The 16,921-nt window shown below is 41.1% G+C and overlaps 1 protein-coding gene across 2 annotated transcripts; it reads left to right on the top strand.

Moving 5' to 3' along the window:
- Positions 1 to 4,894: 4,894 nt before the first annotated feature.
- LOC131253670 (putative zinc transporter At3g08650) lies at positions 4,895 to 16,022 on the top strand. 2 transcript variants are annotated; one of them, XM_058254778.1, is made up of 7 exons: positions 4,895 to 5,043; positions 5,461 to 5,496; positions 6,708 to 7,551; positions 10,573 to 10,857; positions 12,729 to 12,857; positions 13,450 to 13,547; positions 14,775 to 16,022. In XM_058254778.1, exons 3-7 carry the CDS (start codon positions 7,084 to 7,086, stop codon positions 15,586 to 15,588), a joined length of 1,794 nt encoding a protein of 597 aa, XP_058110761.1. In that variant the 5' UTR covers positions 4,895 to 5,043; positions 5,461 to 5,496; positions 6,708 to 7,083; the 3' UTR covers positions 15,589 to 16,022. The 2 variants fall into 2 exon arrangements, with proteins under 2 accessions (XP_058110761.1, XP_058110760.1); XM_058254777.1 differs by having other exon boundaries at positions 4,923 to 5,496.
- Positions 16,023 to 16,921: the final 899 nt, after the last annotated feature.

Below are 16,921 nucleotides of genomic sequence, written 5' to 3'. Positions count from 1 at the left end.
GGAGTGGGCGTTGTGAACGTAATATGTACAAAGAAACACGGCCGTACACTTGTCAAGTGGGCCCCACATGTAAGTTTGAATTTGGACCGTTGAAACCATTTTCTTTAACGAGTTTGATCTGCCTGATCATTGGCCCACCAAAACTATATTAGTTTTGATCCATGCCACGTTCGCAGTATGCCTTACCTGATGAATGGCCCAGATCTATGCACGAGTGACATCACGACCTGTAATGGCAGCATGACGCTAGCACAATGTTGCCAGAGAGAGCTGATTTGACCACTTGAGTGCCGGCAGAGGCACGGCTGTTTCTTACGCCAGCATCATATCTGAACTCGTGGCATGTATAGATGAGATCTAAACCGTTGATTCTGCATTTTGAAATCTTTCGGGTCACATCGTGGACGCGAACGTAGGTTCGTATCAGTGCAGGTCATCCAAACCGTTCATTATGTGGACAGTAGCGTGCAGATAACGTGGACAATACGCTACCCAAATCAGATCATAAATGTGAACCACTTTAAAACTTATTTTCAACCGTCCATTGTATTCTTTCGTATGCACCCCACCAGATGTGGTGAACGGGCAGGGGGCCCACTTGATGTGCAAATAAAGTGTGAATATAATGTTGCTTGTGGATGGAGGATAGAGGTTGTTATAATGGGTTTGATAGGATTTGACAGGATTTGATTGAGCATTAGACTATTGTGAAAGTAGAATCCATACTTACATGCGGTCGTTAAAATGGACCTCTCTCTCTCTCTCTCTCTATATATATATATATATATATGGTTCCTCCATTTTGCCTTATATATTATTATTTTAGAGCATTAGGTAGAAATGGAAATACATCTAAATCTCATGTGCATTGTACCATAAGAAAAAATAATTATTGTTAGAGAACCGTTCTTCTAAGTAGATGTATCCAGCAAATTACATACAGTTGTATAATCAAAATCAAACACAAATAATTTAAATTTTACATTAAAAAAAATCATTTTAGAAAAAAACCTATGGAAATAAAAATTACAGTGTTACCGTTTTGAATAAGCTTCAAATCTACTTCACAAGCCCTAGCTATGTATTTAAAATTCTTTGAAAAGTTCAATAACACCCTACTACTCTTAGATCTCAATTACACTCGACATATAAAGTATTACAGAAAATGAGAAACTAATTTCACACTTATGCAACTCTGCTCGTGTGCTTGATGAGACTTTAATGGCATCGACCGTACACTGAGGAATTGTCGATAGCATCGAACTTACTTCGATCACATCGAGTAGCAACACTAAAGTATTCCACACAACCAATATAGATTATCTGAATTTGCCCGATGACATCGGGCATCTGTTGATGTCATTGATCTCTGCTTGATGACATCGAGTGATTTGCCGATAGTATCGATATATTCTGTTATTTACATATTTAAAACATTAACAATAATTATTAACTACCGAAAACTAATAAGCTACAAAAGTTTTAAATTATATATATATATATATATAATATATATATCTCTCTTCTTGGTCCAAATTCCTCTTACCTCGTGAACAGGTAGATAGCAAATGAACATAATTGCAGGCTTAAGAAATTTTCAACAATGGAGTGTACAATCACCATTGCTTTCTCTAGTACAGTCCCAGCTCATGCCTGCAATAACCTAGCAAAATAAATGAACGATATGGATATATATTACACACATCAAGGTTGGCTCCACAGCAAAGGCTGCATCATCTTGCAAAGCTAGGCCACACTTAATCCACTCTTGGATTGGAAAATTTCCACCCAGTGCTGACTTGGTAGGCTTGTCTTGGGAGAGTGGATTAAGTGAGACCCCATTTCACCTGAGGCAGTGCTACCATTTTGTGGGTCTACTTAATGTATGTATACTGAATCCATGCTGTCTATCCATTTTTCCAAATCATTTTAGGACATTAGCCAAGAACTGGATACAATTATAGGTGGAGCATACTATAGGCCCTGCCATTAAAAAATTCCCCTGCCACCAGCCCGATGGCTGATGGTTGGTGCTCTGTGGGCCCCACCATGATGTATGTATTTCATCCATTCGGTTCATCTATTATTACAGATCATTTTACGTTTTTGATTCCAAAAATCAACAGGAAATAAATCTCAGGTGGACCACAGGAAAACAATAGTGATTGGATATCCACCATTAAAATCCTCTTAGGCCCACTGTACTGTTTATTTGACATCCAATCTGTTGATTACATCATAAAGACCTAGATGAAAGGGAAAAAACAAATATCAGCTTGATCCAAAACTTTTATAGCCCCTAAAATTTTTTTAATGGTTGACGTTCATTCAACACTGTTTACTGTAATGTGGTACACTTGAGATTTGGATATAACTAATTTTTGGTACCATACCATAAAATGATCTAGAATAATAGATGAACGGAATGGATGAAAACATAAATAATGGTGAGGCCCACAAAGCACCGACCATTTGGCTGATGGCGGGGGAGTAGCCAATCCGTTTCCGGTGGATCCGGGTCTCACCTAATCCGCTCCCAATGTGGATAGTCCGGTGGACTTGAGGCCTATCAATAAGGCGTTTATCACCCTTTTGAAAAAGTGGTGACTCACCCTCTTCACACATGGCACCAATGTGCCGCTATCCAAGCCATTCAATTCGTGGGTCCTTGTCTTGTTGGAACATATCACCAAAACCGCATCGATCAAGCAATCAGAACCATCCAACAATAACTATCATATGGACGGTCAAAACTAAAATAGTGAGTGGTCAAAATTCAAAGGAAAAATGAGATCGTTAACGTTATATTCTTATTGAAATCCTCCGGTTGTGATCTGTCCATAGTTCAGTTTGTGGTTTGGATGGTATGGATTGCCTTTCAAATATTCCACGGTCGAAAAGTCACCGTCACTTTGCAGAGCTAACATGGTAGTTTCGACCCAGCAAGGACGCGGATTTCCCGCCAAAGTCTTTCGCAGCAAGACCTAGGTGGGCCCACCTTGATGTTTGTGATAAATCCACTCCGTTCATCCGTTTTTTGAGATTACTTTAGGACTCGAAACAAAAAGTGAGCAGGATCGAATACTCAAGTGTGCGGCACTAAAGGACAAGGTGGATTAGGAAATTCCTACCGTTGAAACCTCCCCGTGCTCGACAGTGATGTTTACGTACCATCCATACCGTTCGTAACGTAATCACTACTGGGATTAGTTGAAAACACAAATACTATCCTGATTCAAAACTTCTATGGCCCACGAATATTTCTACGGTGGACATTCAATCCTCACGTTTTCGGCCTGCTGAGTATTGGATCCGGATCATTTTGGCCCCATGTTCTAAAACGATCTCACAAAACTAATGTACGGGGTGGATTTCTTACAAACATCACGGTGGTAACTTCATGAACGCTATCCCAGGAAATCCGCGTCCCACCATCGATAAGATCGAAAGGCGAAGCGGATTGGCTAATGGCTAGTGAGCAGATGCTACGGGCGCGGATTGCGTACTACCTCCGCCCGTCGCTAGCTCCGAACGGGAAGGTCTGTGGGCTGGTCCACCGTAATGTATCTGTACATCCAAACCGTCTATCCTTATTATCAGATTATTTTAAGTCATTTATACAAAAATGAGGCAGATCCAACGACCAAGTGGACCACACCAAATAATAAGCTTGGTTGCATTAAAATGTACAAAGTAAATGCAAGTTACATTAAATGCAAAAGTCATACGTGGTATGGTACATTTGATCGTTGAATCTGACTAATTTTTAAATGACTTAAATAACGTGATAAAAGAGAGACGGTTTGGATGTATAGATACATCACGGTGGGCCCGCCCACAGAACTGCCCGTTCGGAGGTAGGGACGGACGGGGTTAGTACGCAATCCGCGTCCATTGGCTTGTGTACACACATCAGCGATACAGCTGGTGTGCGTACGTCTCGTGCGCGGACGAGCGGTGACTTTCCTCGTGCTCCGAGTTGTACGAACGATTTAAAGGGGATCAAAGTTACATGCCCCATAATGATGTATTTATTATATCCACACCTTTCATCCATTTTTCTAGATCATTTTAGAGCACGTAACAAAAAATGAATAATATACAAAGCTCAATTGAACCTCACCCCAAATGGCAACGAGATAATGATTTTTACTGTTAAAATATTCTTAGGGCCCATAACGATGTTTATTTTCCATTCAATATGTTAATAAAGTCACAAAAACCTGGACGAAGAGGAAAAACAAATACCATATTAATCCAAAACTTCTTTCACCTCCAAAAGGGTTTCAATGGTAGATGTTCAATCCTCCACTGATTATTTCAGTGTGGTCTACTTGATCTTTACATATGTCTTATTTTTCGTATCATGCCTTAAGACAAGCTCTCCAAATGGATGAACGGTTTGGATATAACACATACCTCATTATGGGACCCACAGAACTTGCTGACGTCAACACACGGCTATATCGCTGGTGTACCCCCTGGTGTGGGGTACACCAGCCAATCCGCTTCCAGCGAAACGCCTGCATCCGGTGATTGTGCACCGGACAACCAAATCTAACCTTCCATCACCACAATAGGTCTGCACGTGCGAACTTCCGGGATCCGAACCACTCATCAAATCCCACTCAGTCTCAATATCTGTTCGGTCTATTTGTAGGCCACACACGGACAATATAACTGGGCATTTTGAAGAATGAATAACCAATGGTCATTGATCAACTCACACCTGTGGTCCAGGTTCTTATAACCACTAATTATAACAATGGGGCCCACTCAACGAGCGGCTTGGATCTCGTAAGCTGGCACGTGTGTCTGTTAATCCACCGGCTAGTGAGATTACCTTATGCACTCGCGCGACTGCACATGGTATTGCCAACACCCCAAATTGCCGCTTTTTTCAACGCCTGCACAAACGATGAAACCTCCTTTCCGTCCTCAAGGTTCATCTCTGTCGGAAAACCGCTTTTCCGCCCCTCGAAACCGCAGGAAACCGGTTTTCCGCCTACCCCACCATAGAAAACCACCTTCTTCTTCTTCCAGGTAGACGGTTTCGTCCACAACCAGCGGTTTCCGTATATCTTATTGACCGCATTGTTTTCTCACGAAACCGCGTGCTGACGTGAATACGTTATTTTATTATTTATTGCCATTTCGATCTTGCTTTTTGTGGAAATTACAATCTAGGGTTCTTTTATCCTTCGGATTTCTGCTCCTACTTTTCGGAAATTAAGGTTTTGTTTTGTATTGATTTTGAAATCGAGTCTTTTAAATCGATTCTGATTAGGGGTTTTGGGGGAATTAGGGTTTTCCAGAAGCTAGCATCGGTGGAATTTGGGTTGTAGGGGTACTTATCAATCAGGAAATATTCGTTTCTTGTTAGAATTCTCATTAAAATGGGTTTTTTCTGTACAATTTCTCTTTCTGATTCTGGGTGTGTCGTTTTCCGGTGGAAATTAGGGTTTCGAGGGAGTGATCGGCGGTAAAAAAAATCAGGTATCGTTCTTTCTTCATTTCCTTTCTTGTAATCTATGTTGAATTGAGATTTGATCGGAATGAATTAGGTTTATATTTGTTGAATTCGTTGTTCTGCTTTTTGAAATGTTGCTTTATGGTTTTAGTGGAGAGATCATTGATTGTAGAAATGAGTCCTTTTCTTTCTGAAAGATTTTCCATATAAATTTTTTTGATGGTTTTTGGGAATGCTGTTTCAAGTGGAATTAGGGTTTTCAGGACTGAGAATCTTTTGGAAAATTCAGTCTTGTTTTCTAATTGACATCTGACTGTAACTTCTTCTTATGGTTGGCATTCTGATAAAAAAAACTGCCAAATTCTATTAAAATAACTCTCCTGGAATGTGGATTACCTAATAAAAAAACTAGGGTTTTGTTGGACCAATCATTGATTGAAAAAGTCATATACATGTATGTATATATTGGAATCGCACAAAATGTTCTTTGCAACTGGAATTCTATTGTTAGGGATTGAATTGTCTTGATACTCTTGGAAAGTCATGTTTTTTAGTTGCTTAATTTTCCAAAAGTTTAATGGGGAGTCTATGAACCGTTCTGGTTTTTGCAATTTGTAGGCCTAATTGCATTGATTATGTTTACTGTTTTGTCACTTTTCAATTTGTGGTAATTTGAAAATTTTCTTTGAATTCATGCACTTCAGAATATAAACTAAGAAGCAATTTTGTTATATTTACTCTTCTTTTTCTTTTCTTTTTTTCACATTTTAACTTGAGTTAATTAGGTTTTGTTTTGTTTTTTGTTTTTTTTTTTTCTGAATTTGTTCACTGCAGAAGATAAACCAAGCGGTAAATTTACCTTTCAAAAAAAAAAAAAAAACACAGTGATAAATTTGTGATTTTGGATTCTCTTTTTCTCTTCTGATCCTGTAAGGCACTGTATTTGGAATTTCTTACTTCAAATTGAGAAAATATTTTAAATTTTGCTCTTTGTTGGATTTTGGAAATTAATTGGTTGTTCAATTTGTGAAAAAAAAAAGTGTGGATGATGTGCAATTTGTGGGTTAAGCATTTTATTGCAATATTTGATTTTTCACATTTTCTGCATAAATTTCATGTGGGTTATGAAAGTATCTGAAACTGGAGCATGGGCCATGTTGACATTGTAACTGTTTTTTTTTTCCCCAAGAATAGATTTTGCATTTTCTTATATTTGAGCAATGCTGGACTTTAGCAGGGGATATTTGTAAGCTTCGTCTATGAGCTGGTGGCTTTTGTGTTTCTTAATCTGAGGTGGGCTTTTTAAGTGTAGTATCCGAAATTCAAGTCTATTGTGGACTTCCATGTTGGTGGTGTTAGAGGTCTGAATGTGGTGATGGGATTGGTGCTTTTTCGGGGAATGAATTTCTGCAATTCTAATTCTCTGATTTTATTGTTCATGTGCTCATGAAGGCCAGGCTTAAGTGAATGTGTCTGGCTGAGGTGGGTAGATGAAGAAGAACAGATTTTGTTTTCCGGTTGTTTTATTGACTGGAAAATCTGACTTATCCCAAAGGAAGTGGGAATCGATATGTGATTTGTTTCAGTGAATTATATCTGAAATCTGAACAGTGATGGCCTCAAGGGTCAGGCCAGTCCTGCTATTTTTGGTGATTTGTATAGCGCTCTATGGTTCTGCTGTAGCGGAACCTGAGAAGGAAGTCATACAAAGGATAAGGACTGCTCCTCGTAGGAACTTAGAAAGTAGTGTTATAGATGGTACTGGTACGGAGGCAGCTTTTAGTGGTACTGAAGATGGTCTCCATGGTCTTGATGAGAGGAAAGGTGGAAGTGGTAGAGTTTCTGCGTCCACGGTTGCGTGGTTTACTCTTGCAATGGCAGCGGCAACAGGGTTGGGTGCAATACCATTCTTCTTTGTGGAGCTAGAGCCGCAATGGGCGGGAGTGTGCAATGGAATGGCTGGTGGGGTGATGTTGGCTGCAAGCTTTGACCTCATACAGGAAGGGCAGACCTATGGTAGTGGCAACTGGGTTGTGATTGGGATCCTGTCTGGAGGCGTTTTCATTTGGCTCTGTAAGAAGGTGATGAATCCAGTAATTTTTATTGCTTTCTTGTCATTTTAAAATTGAGGAGCTGATTCTTTTCTTCAAAATTGAATTTCCATTTTGAGCTTTGATTTCCACCATATTCTCTTACTTTTGTTGACCTCTCTGATGTGGGATTTCCTATAACCCCATATTCCTAAAGACATTATGACTGTATTTTTGTGTTTGTTTATGTTTTTTTTTTCTCCCTCAATTCAATGTCTGCTGCTTTTATTCTTACTTGGCAATGCTTCTTTGTTAAGTTTACATCTAGTTGTGTGCTGAAGCTATTTTCAGTTCTTGTTGCCCTGAACTTATTAAATAAGTGAAAGATTATTTCTTTTATTGTGCTCTTTGTTTTTGCATTTCAGATTGCATTCCATTTCTAAGCTTCATTTTGAATATGTTTGTGGTTGACTAGTTTATTTTTTCACTGTTGTCAATGTCACGCTATGTACCCCACTACTCTTACTGGGCATGTTCATCTTCTGCGAAGCTATTTTCAACTAGTGTTTTCGTGTTCATCAATGCACTTAAATGTACCTTTTCTTGTGTGTCCACGTGATTATGGGGTTCACTTATCCATCCATTTTTAAAATTTTATTTTGGTTGTGTTTTGCTGAATCATGCTATCGTATTTGTATGTCCCGCCTCTATTCAAGGGCATTTTTCCTTTCTCAAGTGTAAACTTTATTGTTTGTGAAGTTGTTTAAGTTTTGTTTTTCCCCCTTTTTTTAGTAGCCAATGTAAAATTCTTTAAGAAAGCCAAAAAAGACAAGATTACAGAAACACCGAGGGCTGATAGTAAGTGACCTCTTGTTGCTATTACAAATACACTGCGGGCTGATAGCAAGTGACCTCTCGTTGCTTCCTCTTTGGCCAATCCATTGGCTACCTTGTTAGCAACAATGTTGTCAAATTACATAAATGATGGCAGGAGACCTAGGGGTCTATGCGCTTATGCAATCACATAATCACATATGTGGTCACATTACATAGGTCCCACTGAACGAATTTTTTTTTGAAAAGAAATAAAAAAATACTGAAAATGGGGAAAAATACTACAAGTATAGGGAGGAGTTATTTTTTACCTATTTCATTAATATTTTATACTGATTACATCTATTAGAATATTAAGGACTATAACATGTCAACTAACAAGTACTCAAATGAATATATATACTAAACAAAATGTGAAAAACAAAAACATTGAAATTTTATTGCTGTAGAAATACATTGTACAAATTCAAAATTTAAAGATTCAAAGTAGGCTTATATACATTGATCCCTAATCCATTGTGGCACATCTGTACCATCATTGGTATTATCGTAAGAGTTATCTCCTTCTTCAATGTATACTTCCTCTTCTTGTATTTCTTTTCATTGGTTCCCACTAGTTGCTTATCCAGATCCAATGGTTGACCTTCTTCTTGTATCTCCTTTGTCTCACCTTCTTGGCCTTGCCTGCCTTATCGGCCTTTGACTTGACATGCCCATTCAAATGCAAAATCTTCTACTTGGGCCCATATTAGGTCCTCGCCTGCAAATATTGGATTCTCTGTCTTTACAAGCCCCTAGAGAAAAAAGAAAGAAGGAAGCGATGTGGCTTGAATTTGCACACAGACCGGAGAGAATTTAAGACAATGCAGGACACCTTTCAGAAATTAACCTCCAAGGAAGCCCCGCATAGCAAAAGAGTATCATCTGAAAATCGAATATGGAAAACCACCCGGATCACCAACACCAAAACCTTTTACAAGGTCAATACCTAATCCTCTCTCCATGAGCAGACTCACACCCCCGACAACTAGTGAGAAAAAGGAGCAAGGCAGATCACCCTGCCTAAGACCTTTTAACCTAAAGAAGTAACCATCAAGAGAGCCATTCACCAAAATCAAGAATGATGCCGTTTAGATAGATTATTCACGATACCTATTTGCTTAAGGACAAAACACATCCTTGTAAGAGAGAACTCCAATTGATGTGCTTATAGGCCTTCTCCATATTAAGCTTGCAAAAGAATTTCTGCTTCGGTCCTCTTGGCTTTCCAATCAATGCATTTGTTGGCTATTAGAATGCTGTCAAGAGTTACTCTCCTTTACAAATGCTCCTTGGAATATGGGAAAAAAACAAAGCTTAAGACTCCCATAGTGTGAACAGAAGAACCTTTGCTATATTTATATAAATCTCCCCCCAACTAATTGGTCAAAGTATCCTTAAAATGAAAAAAGGAAAAAAACCTAATAGGTCTAAAGTTATTTTTCTGTTGCCTCTTCAATTTTCAGAATGAGCACGACAAATGTGGCATGGAGGCCCTCGCTCATACTTGACCACTTAGGAAATTCGCCACCTCGTTAGCCCTTTTTACCATCTCGTTCCTGTAAAGCCCGGGATAAAATTTCCAAATCTCGGAAGGCAATCCTGCCATGCTGCTGAGGTCCACCAAACAAATATATTCCTTTTTCTGCTGCATTCTATAATTTTCAACTTAGTAGGTTGTTCTGTGTTCTTGATGTGCTGTCACGTTGTTCTTTATATCAATAATCTACGGTTCTTACGTAGGCATGATTCCTTTATCATCTTAAAAGGTTCATTGACTTGTGAAGTTGTTTTCAGCCGTTGTTGTGTTGCAGTTGATAAATACACGTAGGTTTGACTTATTTGGAAGATCTAAAGCAATGTTTATTTCCTACAGTCACATACACGAACAAGTGCCCCAGCATTTGGAGTTGCTTATGTAGCCTTAGTATTGGAAAACCTTGACAACCCAATATTTTTAATCAGTTTCCATATTTGTGAACCAATTGCCTAATTCTATATTTGAGTAAAGTTTTCTACTTTTGTCTAAGGCTAACCCAAATTCACAGACTACACACAGATTGCCACTGAGTCATTTATGCAATGTTTGCACATCGTGATTTCTGCAGTTGGATCTTGTAAAATGTGGTATTGCTAAGCATTATTCTGCACCAATTAACTGATGAAGGTATTTATGGCATTATCTTTACTTCTGTGCAGTTTCTGGAACAATATGGGGAAGTAAGCATGTTGGACATAAAAGGTGCTGATGCAAGCAAGGTTATTCTTGTTATTGGGATAATGACTCTTCATTCGTTTGGGGAGGGATCAGGTGTTGGAGTCTCCTTTGCTGGCTCTAAAGGACTTTCTCAAGGCCTTCTAGTAACCTTGGCTATAGCTGTGCATAATATCCCGGAAGGACTAGCCGTGAGCATGGTTCTTGCATCTAGAGGGGTTTCTCCACAGAAGGCAATGTTGTGGAGCGTGATTACATCTCTACCTCAGGTAATACCCAGCCTATTCTTACTGTTGGGCTTTAAGCATTGATTATTGCAGCTTTTAATTATGGCGTATCTGTATAAGGTGTCACTGCTAGATCTGCACTTCTCATTCTGCATCTAAGGCCTTTTTGTACAGGGGAGGTTCATCCTAAAGGATTTGAATCTAAAAAATAAGGGCATTGACTTTCTCTGAAGTGTCCTGGGCAGAAGCAGAAGGTGCTAAAAGGGCACCCTTTTTAGATATTGGTCTCCTGACAGAACCTTTCGAAACAATAATAATAAATAAAATAAAATAAAATAACATAGAATAATATATATATAAAGAGAGGAGAAAAAATGGTCTCCTGCCAGATACCAAATGGGGAAGGGTTGTCCTTACCGATTTGTTCAATGTCACCTTCATCAAAACAGGCTCTTATGGCCTATTTGGACCGCATGATTAAATGGTATGGAATTGCATTAGATGGAATTAACACCATTATTGCACAATGATTACATGTCTGGAAATACCATGGTATTTTGACTGTCCAATCGCACATTTGGGATCAACTTCTTCTCCTAAGAAATACATTATATTAAGTGAAGCCTGCGTTTGGTGGACCATGAAATTGTAATCAACGGACCATATTTCACGATTGTTGCCGGTCACCTGTACACATGCAAGTTGAATGTCACTTGTAGAGGCCACAAATGGATGGATGGCATGGATAAAACACATGCATCAATGTGAGGCCCATAGATGTAGTGGACTTCGAAATCCACCAGAAATTCTGCTGTATCTGCATTTGGCTTTGGATGATATGATACCGGGATTAATCCAATCCTTCATGTTGTTTCCAAACGCTAGATGGAAATTACATGGGACCAAATGCAATTCCATACCACTTAATCTCACCTTATACCATGCACCAAATAAGCCTAGGATTTGTTATTGTTCTCATTCGTGAAATCAAAGCCTTTTGCATTCTAAATTAAATGAGCATGGCATCCCAATGGATAGAGTGGTGAAGAATAGCCATTATAGTCTTAATGTAGGGGCATTTTCACACCGGGCTCGAGTGGGGTAGCTCGTGGGATGCATGGACACACTCGGGGTGGGTGACCCATGTGATTTGGGGCCCACGAGGGGGGTTTGGCCGAGGTCCTAAGCCATGAGATGTGGGGCCTGGGCTATGAGATAAAAAGATTAATTCCCCAGCTTTAACAGTTCGGGCTTTTAGAGCAATTGGTTAATTGTCCTGCATCAAATTGGTATCAGAGCGAGAGGTCTCGTGTTCGAGACTTCTCACCGGGGGTGATTAATGTAGGGGGTATTTTCACACCAGGCTCGAGTGGGGTAGCCTGTGGGATGCGGGGACACACTTGGGGTGGGTGACCCATGTGATTTGGGGCCCACGGGAGAGGTCTCTTGTTCGAAACTCTTCATCGGGGGTGATTATTGCGCATTTCACGTTGGGCTCGAGTGAGATAGCCCGTGGGATGCGGGGACACTCGGGGTGGGCGGCCTATGTGATTTGGGGCCCACGAGGGGGGTTCGGCCGAGGTCCTAACTCATGAGATGTGGAGCTTGAGCTAATGAGATGAAGGGATTAATTCGCCATGCTCTAACAGTTCGAGCTTTTAGAGCAAGTAGTTAGTTGTCTTGCATCAGGTCTCTTTTTATCTCTTTAATTATATGGCATGAGTCCCTCCAATAATGTTGGGTTCTATTGAATTTTACAACTGAAATATTGAATCCTACTTATGAGCAGCCAAAAAGTTTTTTCTTTGTTTTGTTTTGTTTTTGTTTTTTCTTAATGGTGTTGTCCTTTAAGCTTTCCTCTTTCCTCACCGTTTTCATTAACATAACTACAAATGTTCTTCTTAATACTGTAGCCCATTGTTGCGGTCCCCTCATTCATATGTGCTGATGCTTTCCACAAGTTCTTGCCTTTCTGCACGGGCTTTGCTGCTGGGTGCATGATCTGGATGGTAATTGCAGAGGTTCTCCCGGATGGGTTCAAGGTGATATATTGGTTGAGTGAATTTGGTGGCCCTTTCAAAGTTGTGAACTTGTGAAAAGTTTACAATCCATACCTTGAAAAAAAATATATATATAATTCATCTACAGACCAGCAGTTTAATTTTCAAGAACAAGCATCTTTCATGATACCCCAATCTTATTGAGGAACACTAAATAGTGCAAGAGTTCCCAAAGGGACATGGGACTGATGTGTACAAGATCCAGATCACTCATTCAAAGGGCCTCATTATTTGCATGCTGTTGTGCATGGATGTTCCCACGTGCTCGATTTCATAAACAAAATGACCACCACTGCACTTTTGGGTCCTGTACCAGTTGAGCATTTAGGATTGTTTGGGTGGCCTCATTCTTGGACCACAGCCCATATATGGTGTCTTGCCGAACAAGTTGTCCGGATCTTGTATGTGCTTTGCCATTAGTACTATTGTGCAATTAGCATTCCACTTTTCGGAGGAATGATAAAGTTCATGGTTTTACCATTCGAAAGAAGAAAAAGCTCATGATTTCTTTTTCCTCCACCCCTTGTGGTCCTCTCTGCAGAAGTACGATTTTACTTATTTCTGTTGTTTGCAGGAAGCCTCACCATCTCAAGTTGCATCTGCCGCTACGCTTGCTGTCGCATTCATGGAAACTCTCAGCACAGTCCTCCAGTCTTTTAGCCATGGCTACAGGTCTCTCTCTCTCTCTCTCTCTCTCTCTCTCTCAATGCTTTGCGTTCCTTTCCATCTGTGTAGCAAGGATGCTTCCTTTCATTCATGCTTCTATTTCGGCTGCTCATAAAGTTAGTCATGCTTCCTAGTATTCGTAAATAGGAAGTGGCCCTCAAATAACATTAGTTTTTTTTTTCACTTCCTCCTTGAAAGTTGTAGTTTTATAGATTAAAAGGGAGAGAGGGAGTCTCCTTCTGATAATGAGTTTAGAGTCTCCTTCTGCAATGATCCCACCCAAAGAGGACTAATCAATTCTCATTTCCTCTCCAAGTGCTACCTCCTCTGTCAAGACTGATCACCATTAGCAATAGGCCCCTAGAACCATCTACAGATGGTATTTCTCAATACAACTCTAATACCCAAGAGCCATCTTCCAAACATCCCATAGGGGGAGGAGGCTAGTGTCTTACAAGGGTGACGGAAGCCTTCAACGACCACACTTAAGCACTTGGCCTTAGCTGCAAGATCCTTCTAACTAGGTGCCGCCCCCGCTCCAAATCTTGCTTGGACTTGCGATCCCACTTTTGTTTCCTACCTGTTATATACTTGGATATTGAGCTGGTCACTAAGCATGTGCGATGGAGCTTCGATACCATCAAGGATTCCCCTCTCCTCTCATATTCCCCAAATGACTGTAAATGGTACAAGCTTCCACAAAATCCTTCCCCTAGATTTTAAAGATCCTACTCCCAAGAGACTATACATTGGCAATAGACATGGGACGAGCCCAATTGTCATTAAAAACCATATAGAACGTCCCCAAATCTAAAATGCCATAATGCCTTTAACAACAAGGTGATTGTTGATTTGTTTCCTGCCCTTCCATATATGAAGTTCATATTGGCAAATCTTCCTATTGATTTTTCAAATTACCCACCATGAGTGTTTTGTTAGCCGCTGCATTCTAATGGGAAGTTTAAGGGCCCCATTTTGGATGCACCATCTGAAGGGGTGTTTGAGGCCTAAGTGCAATTTTGATCCAAACCATTGCTTATGTTGTGGGTTTGCGTGCACTTTGCAAACCCCCGTCTCATCTCCTGCTCGATGAAGTAGGCACTAAAACACAGACTCAGCAAAAACCAATCAGATTGGTTTTTGCAGAGTTGGCTGGAGAAGCAGGCTTGAGAGCGTGTGCATTCACACGTCTTTTTGATTTTTAATGGATTTTTGGGTTTGTTCATGTTGCAGCTCCGAGGATGCTTCGGGCTTCCTTGTTTCCTTACTCTTTGGTCTTGGGCCATTGCTTGGTGGCTTCATTCTCGTTGCTTTTGCCCTTTCCTTCTGTTGTCAACACTCCCTCCTAACTGCTCTGGCATCCGGCATTGCCTTCGTCCTTGCTGCCTGGCGGCCCCTGCAGCTATTTTTGTCTTCAAAAATGGGGTTCCTCACCATCTCATTGCTCCTAGCCGCAGGCTCCGTCTTCTACCATGTGTCAACCTCTGGTATCTTGAGCCTCGCACGGCGCAAAAAGGTTTCCGTCAATGACCTTTCATCGACCACCAGCCTCTCGGTGAGTGCTCTCACGCTCCAGTCATTCTTAGCATGCGGGGCCATTGCCTTGCATGCTTTGGCGGAGGGGCTTGCGCTCGGCGTAGCTGCGCCGAAAGCCTATGGCCTAGGCCGCCACATGGTCCTTCCAGTCTCTCTCCATGGCCTCCCCCGTGGCGCGGCCGTTGCGAGCTGCATCTTTGGGGCCACCGACAGTTGGCGCGGAGCCCTTGCCACCGCGGCCCTGACAGGCTTTGCAGGGCCGTCCTCGGCGATCGGGGCGATACTTGCAGGCATCGACTACAGTGGGCTCGACCATTGGATGATCTTTGCATGTGGGGCGCTGCTCCCGAGCTTTGGTGTCATTGTCAGGCGTGCTGTGAAGTTGGACCTGCGGAGGAGCATCTACGGACTCGTGATCGGGACGGGGTTCGCATGCGTGTGCCTAACGTGCACCAGGTTGGTTTGTTTGCACACACCTTACTGCAATTCGGCTCCGGAGGCCGTGACATGATGTGGCAAGTTGGTGAGAACCGTTGAGTGCCAATGCTTGTGGTGGGGTAAGATCACACCTCTGCTGAATTTGTAGAGTCAAAAAAAAAAAAGAAAAAAGAAAAAAAAAAGGGAGAGTATATTTCATTGTTCAGTTCTTGAGGATATTTGAAATTTATAGGAGGATTTGGCCTAATTTCGCTGGAATGATCATAGCCGTTGGTTTGATCTACTAATGTTATGATTTAAAAAAAAGAAACAAAAGAAAAAAATGGATCTACTGGTGGGTTGATCATGTCTCGGATCTGGAGGTAAGAGGATTCGTGGAGCACATGCTGTTGCGGGCATGCATGTGTAACATCTGGACCGTTAATCAGGTGGGACTCACTGTGAGGATGCAATGTAGTGAAAATTCGGCAGTCCGCTCGTTAGGTGGGCCGCATATGGAGTTGGGTTGACTCACTGTTCAGATTAGTTGTATGGCAATCCATCCCGTCTCAATTGCTTACACGGATGGAGCATAATCCAAAAGTTACACTGGGAAGCTGATACCATCTGTTTTGCAATTTGGACGGTCTAGATAGCTATATGTGCCTGCTCGTGTGCCACATGTGGGAGGTATGGTGGGGGATCTGGCCTGTTTAGCCGATGTTGAATATACGGTTGTCTTTATTTATTTTTGACCAGGGCGCCTTCGTGGTGGGACTTCCTTATGGATAGCTAGGGCTGAAAGTGGGGCGGGTTGGGTTGGGTTGGTGCTCAACCCTAGGCCAATACCCCAACCCAACCCAACCCCACCCCACCCCGAGTTGGGAATTCTCAATCCAAGCCCAACCCAAGCGGGCTTGGTCGGGTGTATACGTGCTAATATTACATTAGTTTATTATATTTCAATATAAGACCTATTTTTTGTATTTATGATTTTATTAATTATATATATGTGATTATTCATCATAAAGAACTTTATTTTTTTCTTTAAAAAAAACAAGTTAAAAATATAGGACAACTACTCATTTAAAAGTCATGTAGCAGAGGACGCAATCTATTTGGGAGAGAGAAATCCGGCGTATCTTGTTAGCTTCAGTTCTTGGAAATGACGTGGACAAATGAGACCTGACATCACTAGTGTGTCTTCGACACAAATGATCTACACTCAATTATAATTTATAAGTAACTTATATATTGATTGGGTTCGGTTGGGTCGGGCAACCCGAGACCTCAACCCGAGCCGAACCCAAGTTTTATCGAGTTGAACCCGCCCAACTTTCACCCCTAGGATAGCCCATTTTTCTCTTACGTGGGACGTCGGTACGTGTGCCACAAAGGGGAGTTATTTGATAAGTAGGCAAGAGCAT

The sequence above is a fragment of the Magnolia sinica genome, chromosome 8 (genome assembly GCF_029962835.1).
Source record: "Magnolia sinica isolate HGM2019 chromosome 8, MsV1, whole genome shotgun sequence".
Lineage (NCBI taxonomy): Eukaryota > Viridiplantae > Streptophyta > Magnoliopsida > Magnoliales > Magnoliaceae > Magnolia > Magnolia sinica.
Note: the sequence above shows the minus strand (reverse complement) of the source record. Positions and strands in the feature narration are given on the sequence as shown.